This window comes from Symsagittifera roscoffensis, chromosome 3 (genome assembly GCF_963678635.1).
Source record: "Symsagittifera roscoffensis chromosome 3, txSymRosc1.1, whole genome shotgun sequence".
Lineage (NCBI taxonomy): Eukaryota > Metazoa > Xenacoelomorpha > Acoela > Convolutidae > Symsagittifera > Symsagittifera roscoffensis.
Genome location: NC_087064.1, coordinates 63,335,247 through 63,352,469, shown reverse-complemented (window position 1 = coordinate 63,352,469; position 17,223 = coordinate 63,335,247). Strand labels below are relative to the sequence as shown.

General features: G+C 34.3%; 2 protein-coding genes across 4 annotated transcripts in view; one reads left to right on the top strand and one right to left on the bottom strand.

Annotated features, from left to right (window-relative positions):
- LOC134842484 (calcium-binding protein 39-like) overlaps nucleotides 1-17,223 on the top strand; it is a 477,223-nt gene that overhangs the window by 199,072 nt on the left and 260,928 nt on the right. The window lies entirely within an intron of this gene.
- LOC134842456 (uncharacterized) overlaps nucleotides 1-17,223 on the bottom strand; it is a 47,544-nt gene that overhangs the window by 13,011 nt on the left and 17,310 nt on the right. For all 3 annotated transcript variants that reach the window (XM_063858801.1, XM_063858802.1, XM_063858803.1), the window contains exon 2: nucleotides 12,266-12,689. In XM_063858801.1, the coding sequence (XP_063714871.1) occupies nucleotides 12,266-12,621 (356 nt within the window). In that variant the 5' untranslated portion in view covers nucleotides 12,622-12,689. The remainder of the gene's footprint in view (nucleotides 1-12,265; nucleotides 12,690-17,223) is intronic.

The following is a 17,223-nucleotide window of genomic DNA, read 5'->3' as shown; positions in this document are numbered from 1 at the left end:
AAAGTATCGGAGGAGTGTTTTGTTTCCTAGAATGGTTGAATCTGCTTTGATAGGTTTAGTTTTATATTTGTGCCATGATTTCAGTTGTCGAATTACTGGGTCAAGGTTTTGATATTGTTTCAGTGTTGAAATTGTAATTGTTTCTGTTGGGGGGAGAAAAATGTTTTCGATTTCTAATTTAGATAAGGGTATTGTATCAAGTGGGTCGTGAAGGTCAAAAACTTGATTTATTGTGTATTTTGAATCATTTGTTTGTGGTCCTGATAAATTTATTTTATCAGTTAAATTTTCTTTTTCAATTAGTGGAAAATGGTCTTTCTTAGGTGGGTGTTGTTTTGTTCGTTTTTGTTGGGTGTTATTTTTTATCCATTGAGAATATGGGATTGGTTTGAAAGTTGATGTTCCAAGTAAATCAACTTCATAATGATTATTTTGACAATCTAAATAAAGTGGGAAATGTTGTAAACTATTTATTTGTGATTGTTCAATATCAGTTTTTACTGCATATTTGCATTCCAATCGGGGTGATGTTTCGTTTTCTGCAAGGTAGAATTTTATGTTTTTGGGTATTTCAACTGTTGTTTTTCGTGTAAGTAATTCAGGTGGTGTATTTCGACTTAAGGTGTCTGGTAATGCAAGATTTTTTCCTGCAGTCCAAACTATATGTAAGTTTGGAAATTTCATTAGAATTAGTTGAAATCTGTAAACTCGGTGGTTTGGGTTAGATTTTTGTGTAAAGAGAAAGATGATTGGTTTATGGTCTGTGAATAAAACTGTTGGATGTTTTGATCCAAGTATCAGAAATTCATATTCTGTTAGTGTATATATTATGGCTGTACATTCTCTCATTAGAGTTGAGAGTCGTAGCTCTGCTTGAGTGAATAATCGAGAATTTGCTGATATGAGGTTCATTTTATTTGTACCATTATGTGATTGTAATAGTGCTGCACCGATGCCAAAGTTCGAAGCATCGCACATTGCATAAAATGGTTGATTTGAATCTGGAATTGTGTTTGAAATTTGTTCAGTTAAAAGTTTCTTTATTTCTTCAAATCGTGTTTGATGTTCTGTGTTCCATTCAAAATTATTTTGTTGTCTAAGGATGTTATAAAATGGTCGTAGATATAATTGCATTTTATAAACATATTTACTTAAAAAGTTTAACATTCCAAGAAATTCTTGGATTTTCTTTTTATTTGTTGGTGGTTGAAGTTTTTGAATAGCGTCAATGCGTGATTTCAATGGAGTGATTGTTTTTCTTTCTATATTATGTCCTAAGAATTTAACTCTTGTCAAAAAGAAGTGTGATTTATCGGGGGCGGCCTTCAGATTTTCGTTCTGAAGTATTTGGTGATATTTTTCTAAAACATTGAACATCTCGTCTTTTGTTTGTGATTGCATAAAAACATCGTCTAAATAGGTGATTGCGTTTTTCTTGAGTATTAGTGGTCTAAAAATTTTGCTCATAAAAGCTGAAAATGCTGCTGGTCCTATGGATATTCCATAGAATAAGCGGTTGAATTCATATTGTTGGTTTCCGATAACAAATTGTGTTAAACGTCGTGATTGTTCATCTAGTGGCATTTGATTGTATGCACTATTCATATCGGCGGTTGTAAAGTATTTGCTGTTTATTTTTGTTAAAATAACTTGTATTGGTTCAATGGGCCAATTACATTTTGATTCATCTATAAGTGAATTGAGGTATCTAGCATCGAGAACGATTTTTAATGATTCTCCTTTAGCTAGAATGATAACGGGGTTGATAAATGTGTTGCCTTTTGGTTGTTCTTCTTTATTAACTGGTGATATAATGTTGTATTGTTCTAAAATATCGAGTAGTCTGTTCACTTTATCATGTAAGTGAATTGGTACTTTACTTGCTCTCTGTTTTTTGAAAACTGCGTCTGGTTTTAACGGGAGATGTAGTGATGAACTGATTTTTCCAACATCGAATTTTGATGTTGCATAGACTGATGAATATTTAATTAGCTGTTTGGCTAACTTTTCGAATTCGTCTTGTGTTATTTGTGAATGTTGGAAATTAAACATTGTTAAAAATTTCTGTTGGTCCTCTGTGTAATTACTTATGTTGAATGTAGGTTTGAAATATGGAGTTTTTGTGAAATAATCCGTATTTCTGTTTTCGTTACTTATTATATTATTTATAGATAATTCTTCATTAAGAATTGTAGATTGGCAAATATCTAGTAATTGGAGTATATTATTTACGCGATAGGCTTTTTCGTGTATTGGTGATATTGTAGCGTTGGTTTCACAGTATCCTAAAAGTCCTAAAGGTAATGTTACTTGGTAAGGTGTGTTGTTATAGACATGTAAGGAAATGACATCGGAATTCGAATTTTTCAAATATTTTATGGATGAGATTGTGATTTTGAAAAATTTGTGAATAGGTTTGAATTCAAAATCTGACATATAAAATTTTTGTTTGTTTTGTTCTTTATCATATTGGTGAACTTGTTTGATTGAAAAATTATAGATATTTCCTGATAGTGGTTTTAGGTGTTTTCTTTGTTGGTTAAATATCGGGTAGAATTTTGAAAAGAATGGTGGTTGTTTATTTAATCTTTGAAAAAATGTTAAGGATGTTTCTTTTGTTTTTGTATATTTATCTTTGATTAATATTTTACTATTTAGTATGTTAATTGTTGGTATATACTTCGAAATAAATGGTATTCCAATGATATTATATTTAATGTCAGTGATATGGAATATTTGTTTGAATGGCTTATTTAAAATTTTGCTTTGTTCCATTGTTCTGGTGGGGAGGAGAAATAATTGGATTTTTCCGTAGTTTATCAATGTTGATCCTTGTGCTGTTGCTAGTTTGCTGGAGGTTTCAAGAGGTGTTAGCTTTGGGTGTAAGGTTTTTATTTCATTCCATGTGGGGATGTTTATTATGTTTGATTCTGCTCCTGAATCAATTAAAAAATCTATTTCAAGGTCTGGTGGTTGAAATTCTTTATTTCTTGGGCTTTCTAAGAGAAATGGTATTGTCCAAATTTTTTCTTTGGGTTGTTCTTTTTGTATATTTTGATAAATATGATTTGTATTCAAGCATTTTGTTTTGGTATTTTTATTGGTTTGATCTGTAATGTTAATCTCATTTGTTTCTTGCGTCGTTGGTGTGGAATTTATGGGTGTAGTGTAATAATTTTGAAGAAATTCTGATTGATTTTCATATATGTGTGATGAAAAAGGTTGTTCATATATGACAGATTCATAGTCATTTTCGACTTTTATCATATTGATAGAAAGAGTGTTTTCAGTATCACTTTCTGAATCTGATGATGTACAGTTTATTTGATTGAGTTGTAACGTATCAGTTACTGTGTCATCAATACCTGGAGGGTCTGATGTTGTTTCTGGGTTAGATTGTACTTGATTGATTTGTCTTTGATGTTTAGGTGTACTACTTCTGTGGCGGTTATTAGAATTATTATAGTTATTATTATTCCGGTGTGGTGATTGGGAATAATTTCTATAACGATTATTATAACTTGAGTGTCGATTTTGTGAATTATTTCGCGATCTGTTTTGGTAATTATTGTTTGGTCTGTTATAGTTCGATCTATTATATGAGTTATTCCTTGATTGATTGTTCGAGTAATTCTGGTTTCGGTTGTTTGAATAACTTCTATTTCGATTATAGGAGTAGTTTCTATTCCTATTGTATGATGAATTTCGTGATTGGTTGTTTGGATAGTAGTTATTTCTTGATTGGGAATTAGATCTAGAAACAAATCGTTGTGTATTTGAATTTGATCTGGAGTAGTTATTTCGACTATTTGGTCTATTGTAGTGATTTTGTGATGAATTATTCGTGTTTCTTCGTTCTGGTGATCTTCCTCTATAACTTGAGTTATATGGTGATTGATTTCTTGTATAATTTGTATTGTTCGGGAGTGGTTTTCCTGAACTGTTGTTGCTGTGTACTGTTTTGTTCGGTAGATTTTGATCTTTTTTCATGTATTGATAGAATGATTTATTTGGTTCTTTATATTTTTGAGGTTTATTTTGATTGTCTTGCTGTTTTTGTCTACATTCGGAAATACTATGTCCGTATCGTCGGCAATAATTACACCATTTTTTGAAAGATGGTTTGCCTTTAAAGTTTGGGTTCTTTTCATAAATATTGAGTATTTCAGTGATTTTTTCAACGAGGTCTGTCTCTGATTCCTGTATATTATTAATATTAGTGGGAGTCGTTTCAATTCTGTTAACGTATTGTAATTTCAGATTTTCCGTTTCTTCTAGTTTCATCGTGATTTCTGCTTGTTCTAATTTGTCTACTAGTTTTCGAAAATCTAAATCGGGTTCTCGAATTGAAGAAGGATGGGATGCTCTCTTTTTTATTGCTATTTTCCTTAATTGTGGTGTTAAGGTCATCATTAAGATTTCTGTCATCTTTGTGTTTTTATAGTCATGTGTATTTAATGAATATGCTTTTCGAACTAGTGTTTCGATTCGTACTGCTATTTGCTTGATGGTTTCGTTTGGTAATCTGCGAATTTCATTACATAAAACTCTTTGTTGTTGTTTGTTTCTTTCGGAGTCAAACATTTTTGAAAATTCTTGTGTAAACCTTTTCCAGTTTGATTTTATTTCTAGAGGTAGTACTGAAAACCATTTTTGGGCTGCGCCATCTAAGGTTGTTTGTATTAACGCTGTGCGTCGATGTATCCAGTTTTGATGTAGTGGCGTATTAATTGGTTCAGGTCCAATATTTAAAATCAGGTTTGCTGTTACTGCATTTAAATAATCTTCTACAGAGTATTCAGGGTCTGTTCCTGTGAAAACCATTAAAGGTTTGTTTGATGTTATTGATGATCCACCCATAAGGTATGGATTCATTGTCATTTGTAATGATTCTGCTGCATTTGGCATTTGAGAAAAATTTGAAAGTTGGTTTCTTGTTATTTCATGTTGTTGGAGATAATATGGGAGTGGTATTTCATTTTGCATTTGTGATGCTTGATACGAGTGTGCAGTCATTGGATTTTGTTGTTGGATTGGTTGAAAAGATTGTGTATTAATTAAATTTTGTTGTTGAATTGGTTGTTGATGTTGTGCATCTATTGGTTGTGGAGAAAAATTTCTATGATTTGTACGTGTTCTCTGTATTCTTTGTCTACGATATTCTTGAGTATTTGGTGCAAATATATCTGGTTGTAAGAAATCATCATCTGAGGATAAATAATCCATTTGATAAGATGTCTGTTTTTTATTTTTATTTTGTTGAAAAAATGGGTAATTTTCACTGTGATCCTGTGGAGGATTTGTTTGGAAATTTATTGAATTAGGTTGGGTCATTGGGTTATCCCAATTTCGAGATCTTGTATATTGGTTAAAATTTCTTTGTGGTTGGTTATATGTTTTTGATGGATGTGTATAATTATAATTATGGTCTGCAAAGTTGTTTTTAGTGAATGTTTTGGGTGTTTTTGATGGTATTGTCATGGGTCTGTATGTTTGGTAATCCATATGTGAATATTTAGGGGCAACCGAAGGTTTAACGGTTGATTGTAAGGTTACCTGTGTTTGTGAAGGATTTGTATTTCTTGGTGTTGTTAAATTTGGGCGTATTGGTGAAATACTTTGTTGTGTAGTTGTTGTGTGTACAATTTCTTCATTTATGAAGTGTGATGGTGTCTGGATATCTTGTTGAGTAAGATTCCTAGTTCCATTGAGGTTTTCATTGTGTATAACTGTAGAGTTTAAACTATTATTTTGTGTATCGGGCAAAAATGTATTATAGTTTAATGGTGTTGCATCAATGGTTAATGGTATTACTCTTACATAATCTCTTATGTAAGATATCGTACTTATTGCTTGACTTGAGATTGATTGTGGGAAGCTTATAAATGCGGGATGAGACCATTCGGGGTCCCAAACATAATCTGATTGTTCTGTGATAGCGGTATCATCGTTCGAGTTTTGGGGTCTAAAATTTTTTCTTGCTTGTGCAATTAAATCAATATTGTGTGTGAAATAATCTATTATGAACCATGCCAAAATTTTTTGTAGATCGTGTTTTGTATGTTGTGAAACGTCGTCTTTCGTGAAATTTTCTTTAATGATGTTTAAATAACTAGAGAGTAGTGTGATTTCATGTCGTACTCTTAAATGTTTAGATGTTTCTGTCGGTGAGACATTTGTTATTGGGATTTCGTTTTCTAATATCGAAATATAACTATATATTATTGCGAAAACTTCATTGGTGAATATGGAGTTTGCTCTTTGTGAGTTATGATATTGGATGCTTTTTATATATTCTGAAAAAACTTTTGAAAATTCTAAATCAAGGTCGTCTGTTTGAATTGTATATTTTCTATTATTATGGTTTGGTGAGGTGAATTCTATGGAGTAGATTCCATACTGTTGTGTTATGTTGCATATATCTTTTAAGTAGTGGTCTATGATTTGTCTTTTGATTTTTACATCTGGGAACTCTGTTTTACATGGACTAATTCCGGGTTCAAATAAATTTACGAGTAAATTTTGACAAAATATGTGTTGTCCTCTATCAGTATCTGCGTCTACTATAAAAGAAAAGATTTCATCATCATCTGGAGTTTCTTCACCTGGAGTGTGTGTTGAGCTCATTTTTTCGTTAGATGACTGTTAATATGTAATTATTAATGTGTCGAATTGGTTGATTCCAATTGTATAAATGTACTGGTTTGTGTTTGTACTGCTTTTTTATTCTTCTTTTTCCTCTTTGTGATGAATTTGAAGTTGTTTCTGAGTCAGAGAAATATAATTGATCGTGAATTGGGCAATTTTTATCTATTGATTCTTTTAGTTTGTAAAGTTCGTCTAAACTGTTGGTTTCTGATTCTGAAAATGCGTTTCGATTTTTTGAAAATCTTTTTCGTGTTATTTGTCTTTGTTTAGTTATTATTTTTCTTTTTAGTGTTTGTCGTTTTGTTCGAATGTATCCAACTGTTTGTGTATGAGGTGTGATTACAAGGTCGTATTTTTTGTTATCTATTTCACAATTGTGTAAAACGATTGTTTGTTTATTTCCTAGGTTTTTAAATGACATAAGGTTTAGAATGACGGATGCAAAAGGTTGTTAAATGATTTCTATTTTCTTAAACTGTTAGTTCTTACGATTTTTTGGTTAGCTTAACCTGGGTCTATTTGTTCAGGGTTGGAGAGAAAAGTATATCGATTCCGAAGAATGATTTTTTACTTTCTCGTGGCTAGTATAAGTTAAGGTGTTAACTTACTTAATCTTACTTAGGGGTAGTGATTGTGTTCAAGGGTTGGAGAATAGTAAATCGATCCACAAGGTTCAGGTATAATTAGAACGCGAGTAGTTCGTTAGATACTATTTTAAACTTACTAAGTCTAAGATTTATCCTGGGTCTGGTAAGAGGGAGGGTCAAGTGAAGGATGAATAACCGAAGTTCTTCACTGTTTATCCTAATTTGAATGATTAGTTTTGTTTAAAAAATTCTATTAGTCTTAGGTCTTTAGAAAGGGTTGGGTAGTGAATCGACGTTTGAGGTCGTTAGACACTAATTAAGTGGGTGGGGGAGAACAAAGTTGTTCTGTTTGATCCAAGGATAAGCCTTGATGATCAAATTTGAAATTTAATTAAGTAGAAAATGATTTAAGATCCAAGGATAAGCCTTGATGATCTGGTTTTAAAATTAAGTGAATTTAAGTTTTAATAAATTTTTAAATGTGTGTAAAGGAAAGATTTAGTGTTTTGATGATATTAGTGGGTTTATGATTGCTGTTATGTTTTAGATGATGGAGCTGGAACAACAGGATGATTTATGATTACTAACCATTTATTGTCATGCTACTAATTTTTATTTTTTATTTTTCAATAAATATTTTTCAAACATGTTTTGTATATTACTGCAGAATTTTAGGAAAACGATCTTAGATCTTTTTATCAATCGTTATTGTATATTAATAATTTTGTTTAGCGCCTGTAATGATTTTGAAGATTAACTTCAAAATTTTATGTTTGCAAATGAAAATCTAAATTCATTGCCAGTAGTATTCTAAATATAAAAGTTTGTTCTGGTTTTTGCCTAACTATCATATAGCTATATGGCAAGTTTCTACTTTGTCGTATGTCGTCTCTGGTTCGAGGTCTTCTTCCAATTCCGGGTAGTTCTGTTATGGTTCGGAATATTGGCTCTGATCTATTGAGTCGTAGAGACATTTCGATTAAATTATTGTCGTATAACATTTTGTAAATGTTTTTGTCTAATTTCTAATCTATTTTGGTTAATTCTAAGCTATTAAGGTCTTGTTCGAGACTTATGGTCGCACCAGATGAGTTAGGACCGAGTTGGTTAACTCATAGAGTAATTTCGGATAGGGTACACCGTCTGCTCGTCACGCTATCTTATTTTCGGCCGGATAGATTCGTGCAACTTCTTAGTCTAATACCGATCCTAATCTTACTCTTATACTATCTAGTCTCAGGTTGTTTAACTAGTCTCTGCTAGGCTCAATAGATCTAGGGTATACTGGTTTATTGCGGTTGCTGAAGTGCTCGGGAGAGTCCAACTAATTTCTAAGTTAAATTCAAATCTCTCTGGTGCTGAAATTACAAGTAACTTCAGCACTTACAAATAAGTGGGTTGTTAGTTAGATGGATCATGATTGGTTAATATTAAATACTTTTCATTGGTAAAACATTTAATTTATCCAATCATAAAATATAGTTTAGATCAGGTTCCACATCTTTTTCAAGGAAAAATAACTAAAGAGTAAATTGGAGCTTTTCAACTACTCCAGTGCCAATAAACTCCCAAATATCAAACGAAGATGACAATAATTCAATTCACAATTCAACTTAACAGATGCGACAGACATAATTCTCTGTGCTATTCTAAATTTCACGACATTCGTCCCGTTCCACCTACACCACCGAAGCAAAAACTACATGATTCGCAGTCAGCATATTATGTGCTCTCCTACGCTCCCTTCCAACCCCCGATTATGTCGTTAAACAGTAAACCTTGGGGAGATGATTCATGATAAGCTGTGGAAAAACTTTATAAATATAGAAATTTAAATTTTCACTTAATTATAGATTTTGATTTTGCTTTATTGTTGTATTTAGAATGGACTGAAAAAAAATTCGCTGTCGGAGATGCAAAAAAAATGGTCAAGGACAAAAAACAACGCCGACTAAAACCTTGAATTTTGAGATTGTCAGTTTATACAGCAGAAGCGAGATCCTGTTCAAAATTGCGAGCCACAAGCCCTGGAAACACGCATGATCCTTATTTCTGTCCACACCGCAGCACATACGACTGTGGGAGAGCAAGGCGATAAGAATGAAGATGTCGATACACTGAAGAATGTATCCGTTGAACCCAAACTGGTCTTGAAACTGTCTTTCAAATTTCATGAGGATTAGCGAAAAAATGAGCTATTCTAGTCCATCAAAATCCAAGGCCAGAACAGAAGAATTTTACGGAAGACATGAAGGCAAACAAAAACTGAGAGGCATCCCAAATATCATCTTTAAATGGAATGATTATTGTTTTTTTTCGGAATAAAACTGGTGCGCCCAAAAATCATTTTTCCCTTTGTCACTTTCAGTAATTCATGAAATCATTACGAGTTCAAACTGTGTATTTTGTGAGTTTTAAGCGAATTCCGCAATAGATCAAAAACAAAACTGTCGCGGAATCCGAAACGTTGCTATTTTTGTTTGATCTTTTTTGCTGTTTTGAAACCAACAGACAAATAGCTAAAACACTCTAACGCTCAAAATTGCTCCAAAAACAGGCAACAAAATTGCGGAATCCGGGACAGTTAAAAAGTTATGATTTATATTTAATTTTTTTGTAAGAAAATTTGGAATTCAGAACAAAATAATTGTATAAATGAAGAGAACAATTTAAGGTTCAAGTTATTCTTGTCTTTTCGTTCGTTATATGCATGGTTTTTATGACAACTTGTTTCCTCCTTAATTTTTTCAAATCCTGGCCATCTTTTTCAAGGAAAAATAACTAAAGAGTAAATTGGAGCTTTTCAACTACTCCAGTGCCAATAAACTCCCAAATATCAAACAAATATGACTATAATTCAATTCACAATTCAACGCAACAGATGCGCCACACATAAATCTCTGTGCTATTCGAAATTTCACGACATTCGTCCCGTTCCACCTACACCACCGAAGCAAAATCTACTTAAACTGTCCACCTACACCACCGAAGCGTAAACTTAAACTGTCGTAGAATCCACAACTGTCAGTGAAATCCGCAAACTGTAAACGAAATCCGCCAACTGCCAACCGAACCCGCAAATTGTAAGCAGAATCCGCACAAACTTGCGGAATCTATTTTTATTTGCGGAATCCGCTTACATTTGAAGCATCCGGAACAAATCAGTCACTCATGGCGCATTCTGCAACAAAACTAATGTGCCGACAAAATTGATGTTACAATTATTTGTAAGCGCAATCCACAAAAAATTTATAAAGGCAACCCACTTACATGTTGAAACATGTGTAAAATTTGACTCTGGAATCCAAAAATATAGAGACATCAATTTGTGTGCCTATCAAGTGCTTATTTCAGCCTCTTAATGATTCACTTGCCGTGTCGACAAACAAAACAGCTTATCGTACCATTCCATATATTTCCATAGACTAAAAGTTTTGTATGAGAAAACATTTCAAGCATTTTTTTTAATCATTGAGTTGCATAAAATTTAATTTTTCTGAACGTTCCTTTGGGTTTTGCTCTACAAAATCAACTTGCAGTAGATCAATTAATCAAAATGTACAACAAATTTTATCGGAAACGTAAGAAAAAAATTCGGAAACGTAAGAAGAAACTTCACAAAAGCTAAAAACTTGAAATTTTTTTGATAAAATTTCACAAATATAGCAGAAACCCAAATAGCCGTAGGACGAAATTTTTTTTCTAACTGCCTACAAACGATTTATTTATATTTTAAGATATGAAGTCACTTTAAAGTTTTTTTTACTAATAAAAACTTTTAGGCTTTTAAAACTGTTTTGTTTGAGAAGTGTAGAAAAGGCCAAATTACCTATGTGAAACTATAAACTCAAAAGAACTAATCATCAAAAGATGTTTTCAATTTTTTGTATAACCCACCAGTCCTGGATACACCAAAGTTGGACTTATTTTTCGTTTTGCTGGATACTGTTTTTAAAACCTCTCAAAATGCGTATTTGTTTTGTATAGCATGTTTATGTATGCCTTGATCAATGCCTGACTAAAAAAAATTCAAACTTTGGCAAAAAAAATCATTATTGGAAGATTTGGAAGACAATTACAGTTTTTTCTATTTTTAGTTTTCAGTAAGCTAAAAAGTCCTTGTCACTTGTGTTCGATAACGAAAACAACCCAAAAATTGAAATTTAATAAAATAAAAAAGGGTTTTCTAGCTTAGGGAAAATTTCTAGTCATACAAATTCTATCTTTAGCATTTTTCCGGGTTGCTTGAAAATGTTGCATTTTTGTGAGTGGATGAGGCCTTCCATTTCGACTTAAAAAATATGAAAAAATTGCATCACTTGAACTGTTCTCTTTAAAAGTGTCCGCTCAAGATTATCGGAAAAATTTCGAATCATTTCACTATTTGGTTTTTTGTATGTTGACCCGCCTTTCATGGCTCGCCTTTTCACCGTTTTAAGGTTAGTTCATTCTTTAAGTACTGAGAAAGAAGGGAGGGGGCTAATTTGAAAAAGGATCTACCTTTTGATACACTAAGTGGCTATGAACAGAGCATACTTGGGTACTGCGCAAACATCCGATATGTCGAACATCGAAAAACCAAAAAGTGTTGCAAACAACCGAAAAATTGCTTTACTAGGGCAAACAACCGACATTTTATAAAAACGTAAATCGAAGATCCGATTTCTACCGTTCGCTTGAAAGATGCTGTATTGGTCGAATTAACTTTGACCGGGTTGCATGCATGACCGGGTTAGTTGACCAGCCATCTATGGCTCGCCTTTCTACTTTTCTTGGGTGACTTCATTCTTTAAGTAATAAGAAAGAAGGGAGGGAGCAGTCGCGTAAACGTGTGGCGAGTTTGACAACACATTTAGATACTTAACCCAAGAACCGGCTATAAAAGAATTGGCTAGTAGAACTATGTTTTGTGCTTGATATTCTTACGTCATATTATTACGTAAAAATTACATAACTTCGGATGTTTGACATATCATATGTCTGCCCTAGACCCATCATACATAAAAGGATGGAGAAACGAGGCTACTAACATGGTGCAGTAGTTGGCTCCATTTGGGTTCTCCTGTTCGAAAAAGAGAAAAGGACAACTGTCTTCCACACACATGCCCCCCAACTGCAACTTCCTGCACTCGATGCAGTCGGAGATGGAGGGGCCTTGGCACCTCAGACACGCTATGTGACACAAACCACACTTGTGCTGGTTGGATGTTCCGTTATTATTATTGTTATTATTGCTCTCTGATTGGTCAGCAACTGACTCTGGAGCAGGATTGTGGGGATCTGCTGCAGTTGTGTGACTGTGCTGGTCAAATGTACCTGGCCACGGACATCTCATGTCCAGCACCTTCTTCTTCGTCTTCTTCGTCTTCTTCTGTTTCTCACTCATATTCTTCTCTCACTCATAAAATATTTATCAAGTCCACAAAGCTATTTACTTCTTCTGTTCTCCATATCCTAAAACATTACACCAAATGTTTACTATATGCCACCCAGCTTTTTCCATTAACACAATATATGAAAAGAGAATCACAAATGAGCGAAACATTGAATACACATCCAATTTACAACTTGATGTGCATTAGCGCTACTTGAACTTTGTTTGTGTAAAATGCCCAAAACAGACCAAGGGCTTCAAGAAAAAAAAGTAAAAATGGTTTTAAAAAAGTCATAGTCTTATTAAAAATATGTTAATTGTTCAATTTTTAAGTGCCAAAAAACAAGTTGCTCTGAATCAATTTTGGCAAATTTTAAAGCAACGGATGTTTTATCCTATACTTAAGATCAATTTGTACGATTAAACCAACGCAATGAGAATAATTAGAGATGAAGAAAACCCGGGTTTTTGTTGTAAGCAGCTGCTTAATCTACTGTCAAAAGGGATATTACTGTTAGCGATCTTTTAACTTTTATGTTGCTTATTCGCTTATGTCAATAGTTAACACCTGCCAAAAGCGCAACGACTTTTGGCATATCTAAAGTTGAAGTCACTAATTATAAGCTGGGCCAACCTGAGGCAGAATTAGTTAGAGATATTTTTATCTAAAATATGCGAAACGTCGAGATTCAAAAAAAAAACTATGTATCGAATATTTGATCATATATTGACCTAATATAGTTGATCAAAATCCAACATTACCCGAACAAGAAAACTACAGGGCCAACCCGCAGGATAATCCCGAGTTTGAAGTTGATCTGGAAGACTTCCTAGTCTTAGCGGTGGACATTGACAATCAAGTAAGCGTGGTGAAAGACAAAATCGAAGGGGGAGTGAGAACTGTATTCAATCATGAAGGTCGGGAACTGAAAAAGACACTTATTGAATCAATGGGAAAATTTAACCCTTACTTTACCGAAATACAAATTGATTCAGCAAGTTCAGTTTCGTTTAAGAAGAAAGACCTACTTCATAATTTGAAAAAAAAGAGACAGATTTCTAAAGATAGAAGCAGTCGACAAGTTCACGAAAAAAGCATATCAAGGCTTCGGGAGTTAGATAAATATCATTGGAAAAGTTATAGTGAGGATTCAATCTGAAGGGTGGGATGCCAAGGATCAACAACTGTTTATCACTGAAGGGGCAGAAAGAAATCTTCTCGGAAATTTTATACTACCGAATTTAGGAATTGAGGTCCTAGAGAAGCAGCCACCGCCCACAGTGTTAGACGTACTGAAGACCCCGGGCAAAACCACCCATCGGGATAGATGTCAACCAGATAAAATTTGAAAGAGACAGACAACCTTGCCAACACTTAGACACACCACTTCTACGTGAGTTCAAATTTTATAGATCGGGCCGATTTCTCGACCTCTTAAGAAGAACCGGTAGATCAAACAATTTTATCGTGAGCACCTATTTTAATGAGCCCATAAAGCCAATACCGGTAAAAGGGAAAAGCATACCGATCCACCTACTCCCTAAAGTGAAATTATGCATCGATCAATTACTTAGAGATGGACATATCGAAACATTGTCCAGATATTTGGAAGACTGTTTTATCTCCCCTATCGTCATCACAGCAAAAAGGGACGGATCAATCAAACTGGCCTTAAACTCAAAACTACTCAACAAATAGATATTTCGTAACAAATATCAAATGCCTAATCTGTTCGAATTAATCAATAATGTCGCGGTAAAAATTAGTGGATATGACGAAAACAAAATTTGGTTCTCATCTATTGACCTAAAATATGCATACAGCCAGATAAGTATTATCTGAAAAAGCAAGTAACCAATACAGTTTTAACATCGTGGGGGAGACGTTACAGGCTCATATCGCTTTAAAACTGCATTTTACGGACTAGGCGATATGCCTAATGATTTTCAACGTTTCATGGACCGTCTGACTGGAAAGTTACCTATTAACGTTTGAAAACGTTATTAACGTTTGAAAAACGTTGGACGACTAAGACTAGCCATAAAATGGGAAAATTGTACATTGTTGACGCATAACATAGAATGCCTAGGATTCAAAATCGACGCAGAGGGGACAACTCCATTAATACACAAATCAGACGCAATCAGAAATTTGAAAGAACCACGTTGCATTACAGACATAAGGTCGCTAGAGGGATCAATTAACCAATTCAAAAAATTCATCCCGAAAATAGCATTACTATTCGCACCATTTAGAGAACTAATGCAAAAGAATAAATAAATTTATTGGTCCGAGGTACAGGTTGAGGCGTTCGAAAAAATCGAGAAGGAAATCTGCAATACGGTGACAAATCATCACTTTGACGTTAAACTAAATACAAGAGTAAAATGCGATGCATCACATCTAGGAATGGGCGCATCCGTCGAGCAAGACCATGGGGGAATTTGGAAGACGGTAGCGTTTGCGAGTAGATTCCTTAATATAGCCGAACTAAAATACGGCCTGAACGAACTTGAAATGTTGGGCTTAGTTTAGGCGTTAGACCATTTCAAGAACTTATTGGGTAAACAGTTCTCTAATTTAACCTATCATAAAGCCTTAATAGGGGCTTTAAAATTGATAAATATACGAATACGGCTCAATCCCGCCTCACCCGTTGGGCGGATAAAGTGTTACCATTTGATTTTACAGTTGAGCATCTCCCGGGTAAGGAAATGGGATTCATGGACTATTTTTCTAGAAACCCATCGGGCGAAACCTTACCAGTCTCGTACGATGACTAAAAATTTGTTATTGCTTCCGTCAATCAAATAAGCACTCTTCTAGGCTTCGAACATCTGATGCCTAGATATTCTCATCAGCAACTAAGGAACAAATTTTCGCAACAAATTTTCTCTCATGACGTCATATAATGCAACACGATGGACCAATCAGCTAATAATATGACAAGTCAAGAAATAGAACTTGAGAAACGAATTGCGAATGCTGCAGAAACTTTGCAAGCTATATTTACACATTCCAAAATTTCAGTGTGTCAAAATTTACATTCACGAACAGAAAACTGCATTCCATCTTTTAAAAATATCGATTTTTCTACTAACTACAAAACTTTAAGAGACAGGTCTGATGAACATGAACTAACCTAACAACCTAAAAATTCAACTGTAAAAAAAGCTCAAACCTTAAAACCCAATACTAGCAACCCGTCGCGCACATCTTCTGAGCAAACTTTCTTTAAAGAAAAAGTTCCAAGCCGGTTAAACATAAATTATTCCCGTTCTCATGGCCCGAAATCTTTGATTCTAAGATCATGGCATTATTAACAAAGCAAGACCTTGTGTTAAAGAAAATTTTAAAAGCAATTGAAGAAGACAGAAAACATGACATCGCAGAACTCGGAAACTATTACAAACCTTACATCAACAACTTGCACGTTAACTAATGCATAAGAATAAACAATTTAATTGGTCCGAGGTACAGGTTGAGGCGTACGGAGGATGCCTTTACTTCGACGATAGATTAGTTATACCAGCACGACGATGTTACACAGGTTACATGAAGCTCACCCAGGCCAGTTTGCGATTAAAACGTCAGGCAACCCTCTACATCTGGTGGCCTAAAATCTACAGAGAAATTCAAGTACATGGAGAGAGTTACATCGAGTGTGTGAAATCGGGTAAAAACTTGAAGCCTCTGACAAGACATGATAAACTTGGAAAACTTCCAACGGTCGTTGAACCCAATCAAGAAATCGAATTGGACTTTGCCGGCCCGTTATCGTTAATTTGGGGAACGAAAAAAACACATACTCGAATGCACTGATCGATTTTCAAAATTCCCATCGGCAGAAATAACATCACGAACATCTGCCAAATCGGTCATCAACTTTCTTAGAAAATACAAATCTTTGCACGGAATACCCAGAACTATTAGAACGGACCAAGGGTCGGGATTTATTTCTAAGGAAGTCCGAGAATTTTGTCAAGAACAAAACATCAACGTCATAATCAGTCCAGTGGGTGACCATAGAGCTACGGCTCTGGTCTGGCGACTAATTAGAACAATTAAAGAACGACTCATGGTTATGCCACAAGAAAATCCGAAACCTTCCTTAGAAGTTGCATTACTAAAGATCTTAAAATGCTTAAGAACGGTAACACAACAATCACTAAACTGCTCCTTTTTGAAGCGTATTGTGCCGGGACAGACCAAATTACTGGGATTCCCCTGATGACATAGAAGACAGACACCTGGATGAAGAATCATCATCATCCGACAATATATCTAATGCAATTAGATATGTACCCAGAAGCTCCGGTTCCTCTGTCAAAGTTCTCTCTCGCGCAGAGAAAAGAAAAGCTCTAGGTATGGAAAATCCCGTCTTGAGTTACCCGTCGGGTAAGACCCTTATCTATAGAAAAGTACAAGATAGAAAGAAGGACGAACTATACTAGAGAGAGCTTAAAGAAGAAATAGTAAGGGAATCGGATCATACAATTACGCTTAAAAACGGGAAAATAATTCGTAAATCTGATTTAGCCGTGAAAAGAACCTCTGCACCGAAGAAAGTTAGTTCTAGCAGGAAAAATCAACTCGTCAAGTTCTATGCCACC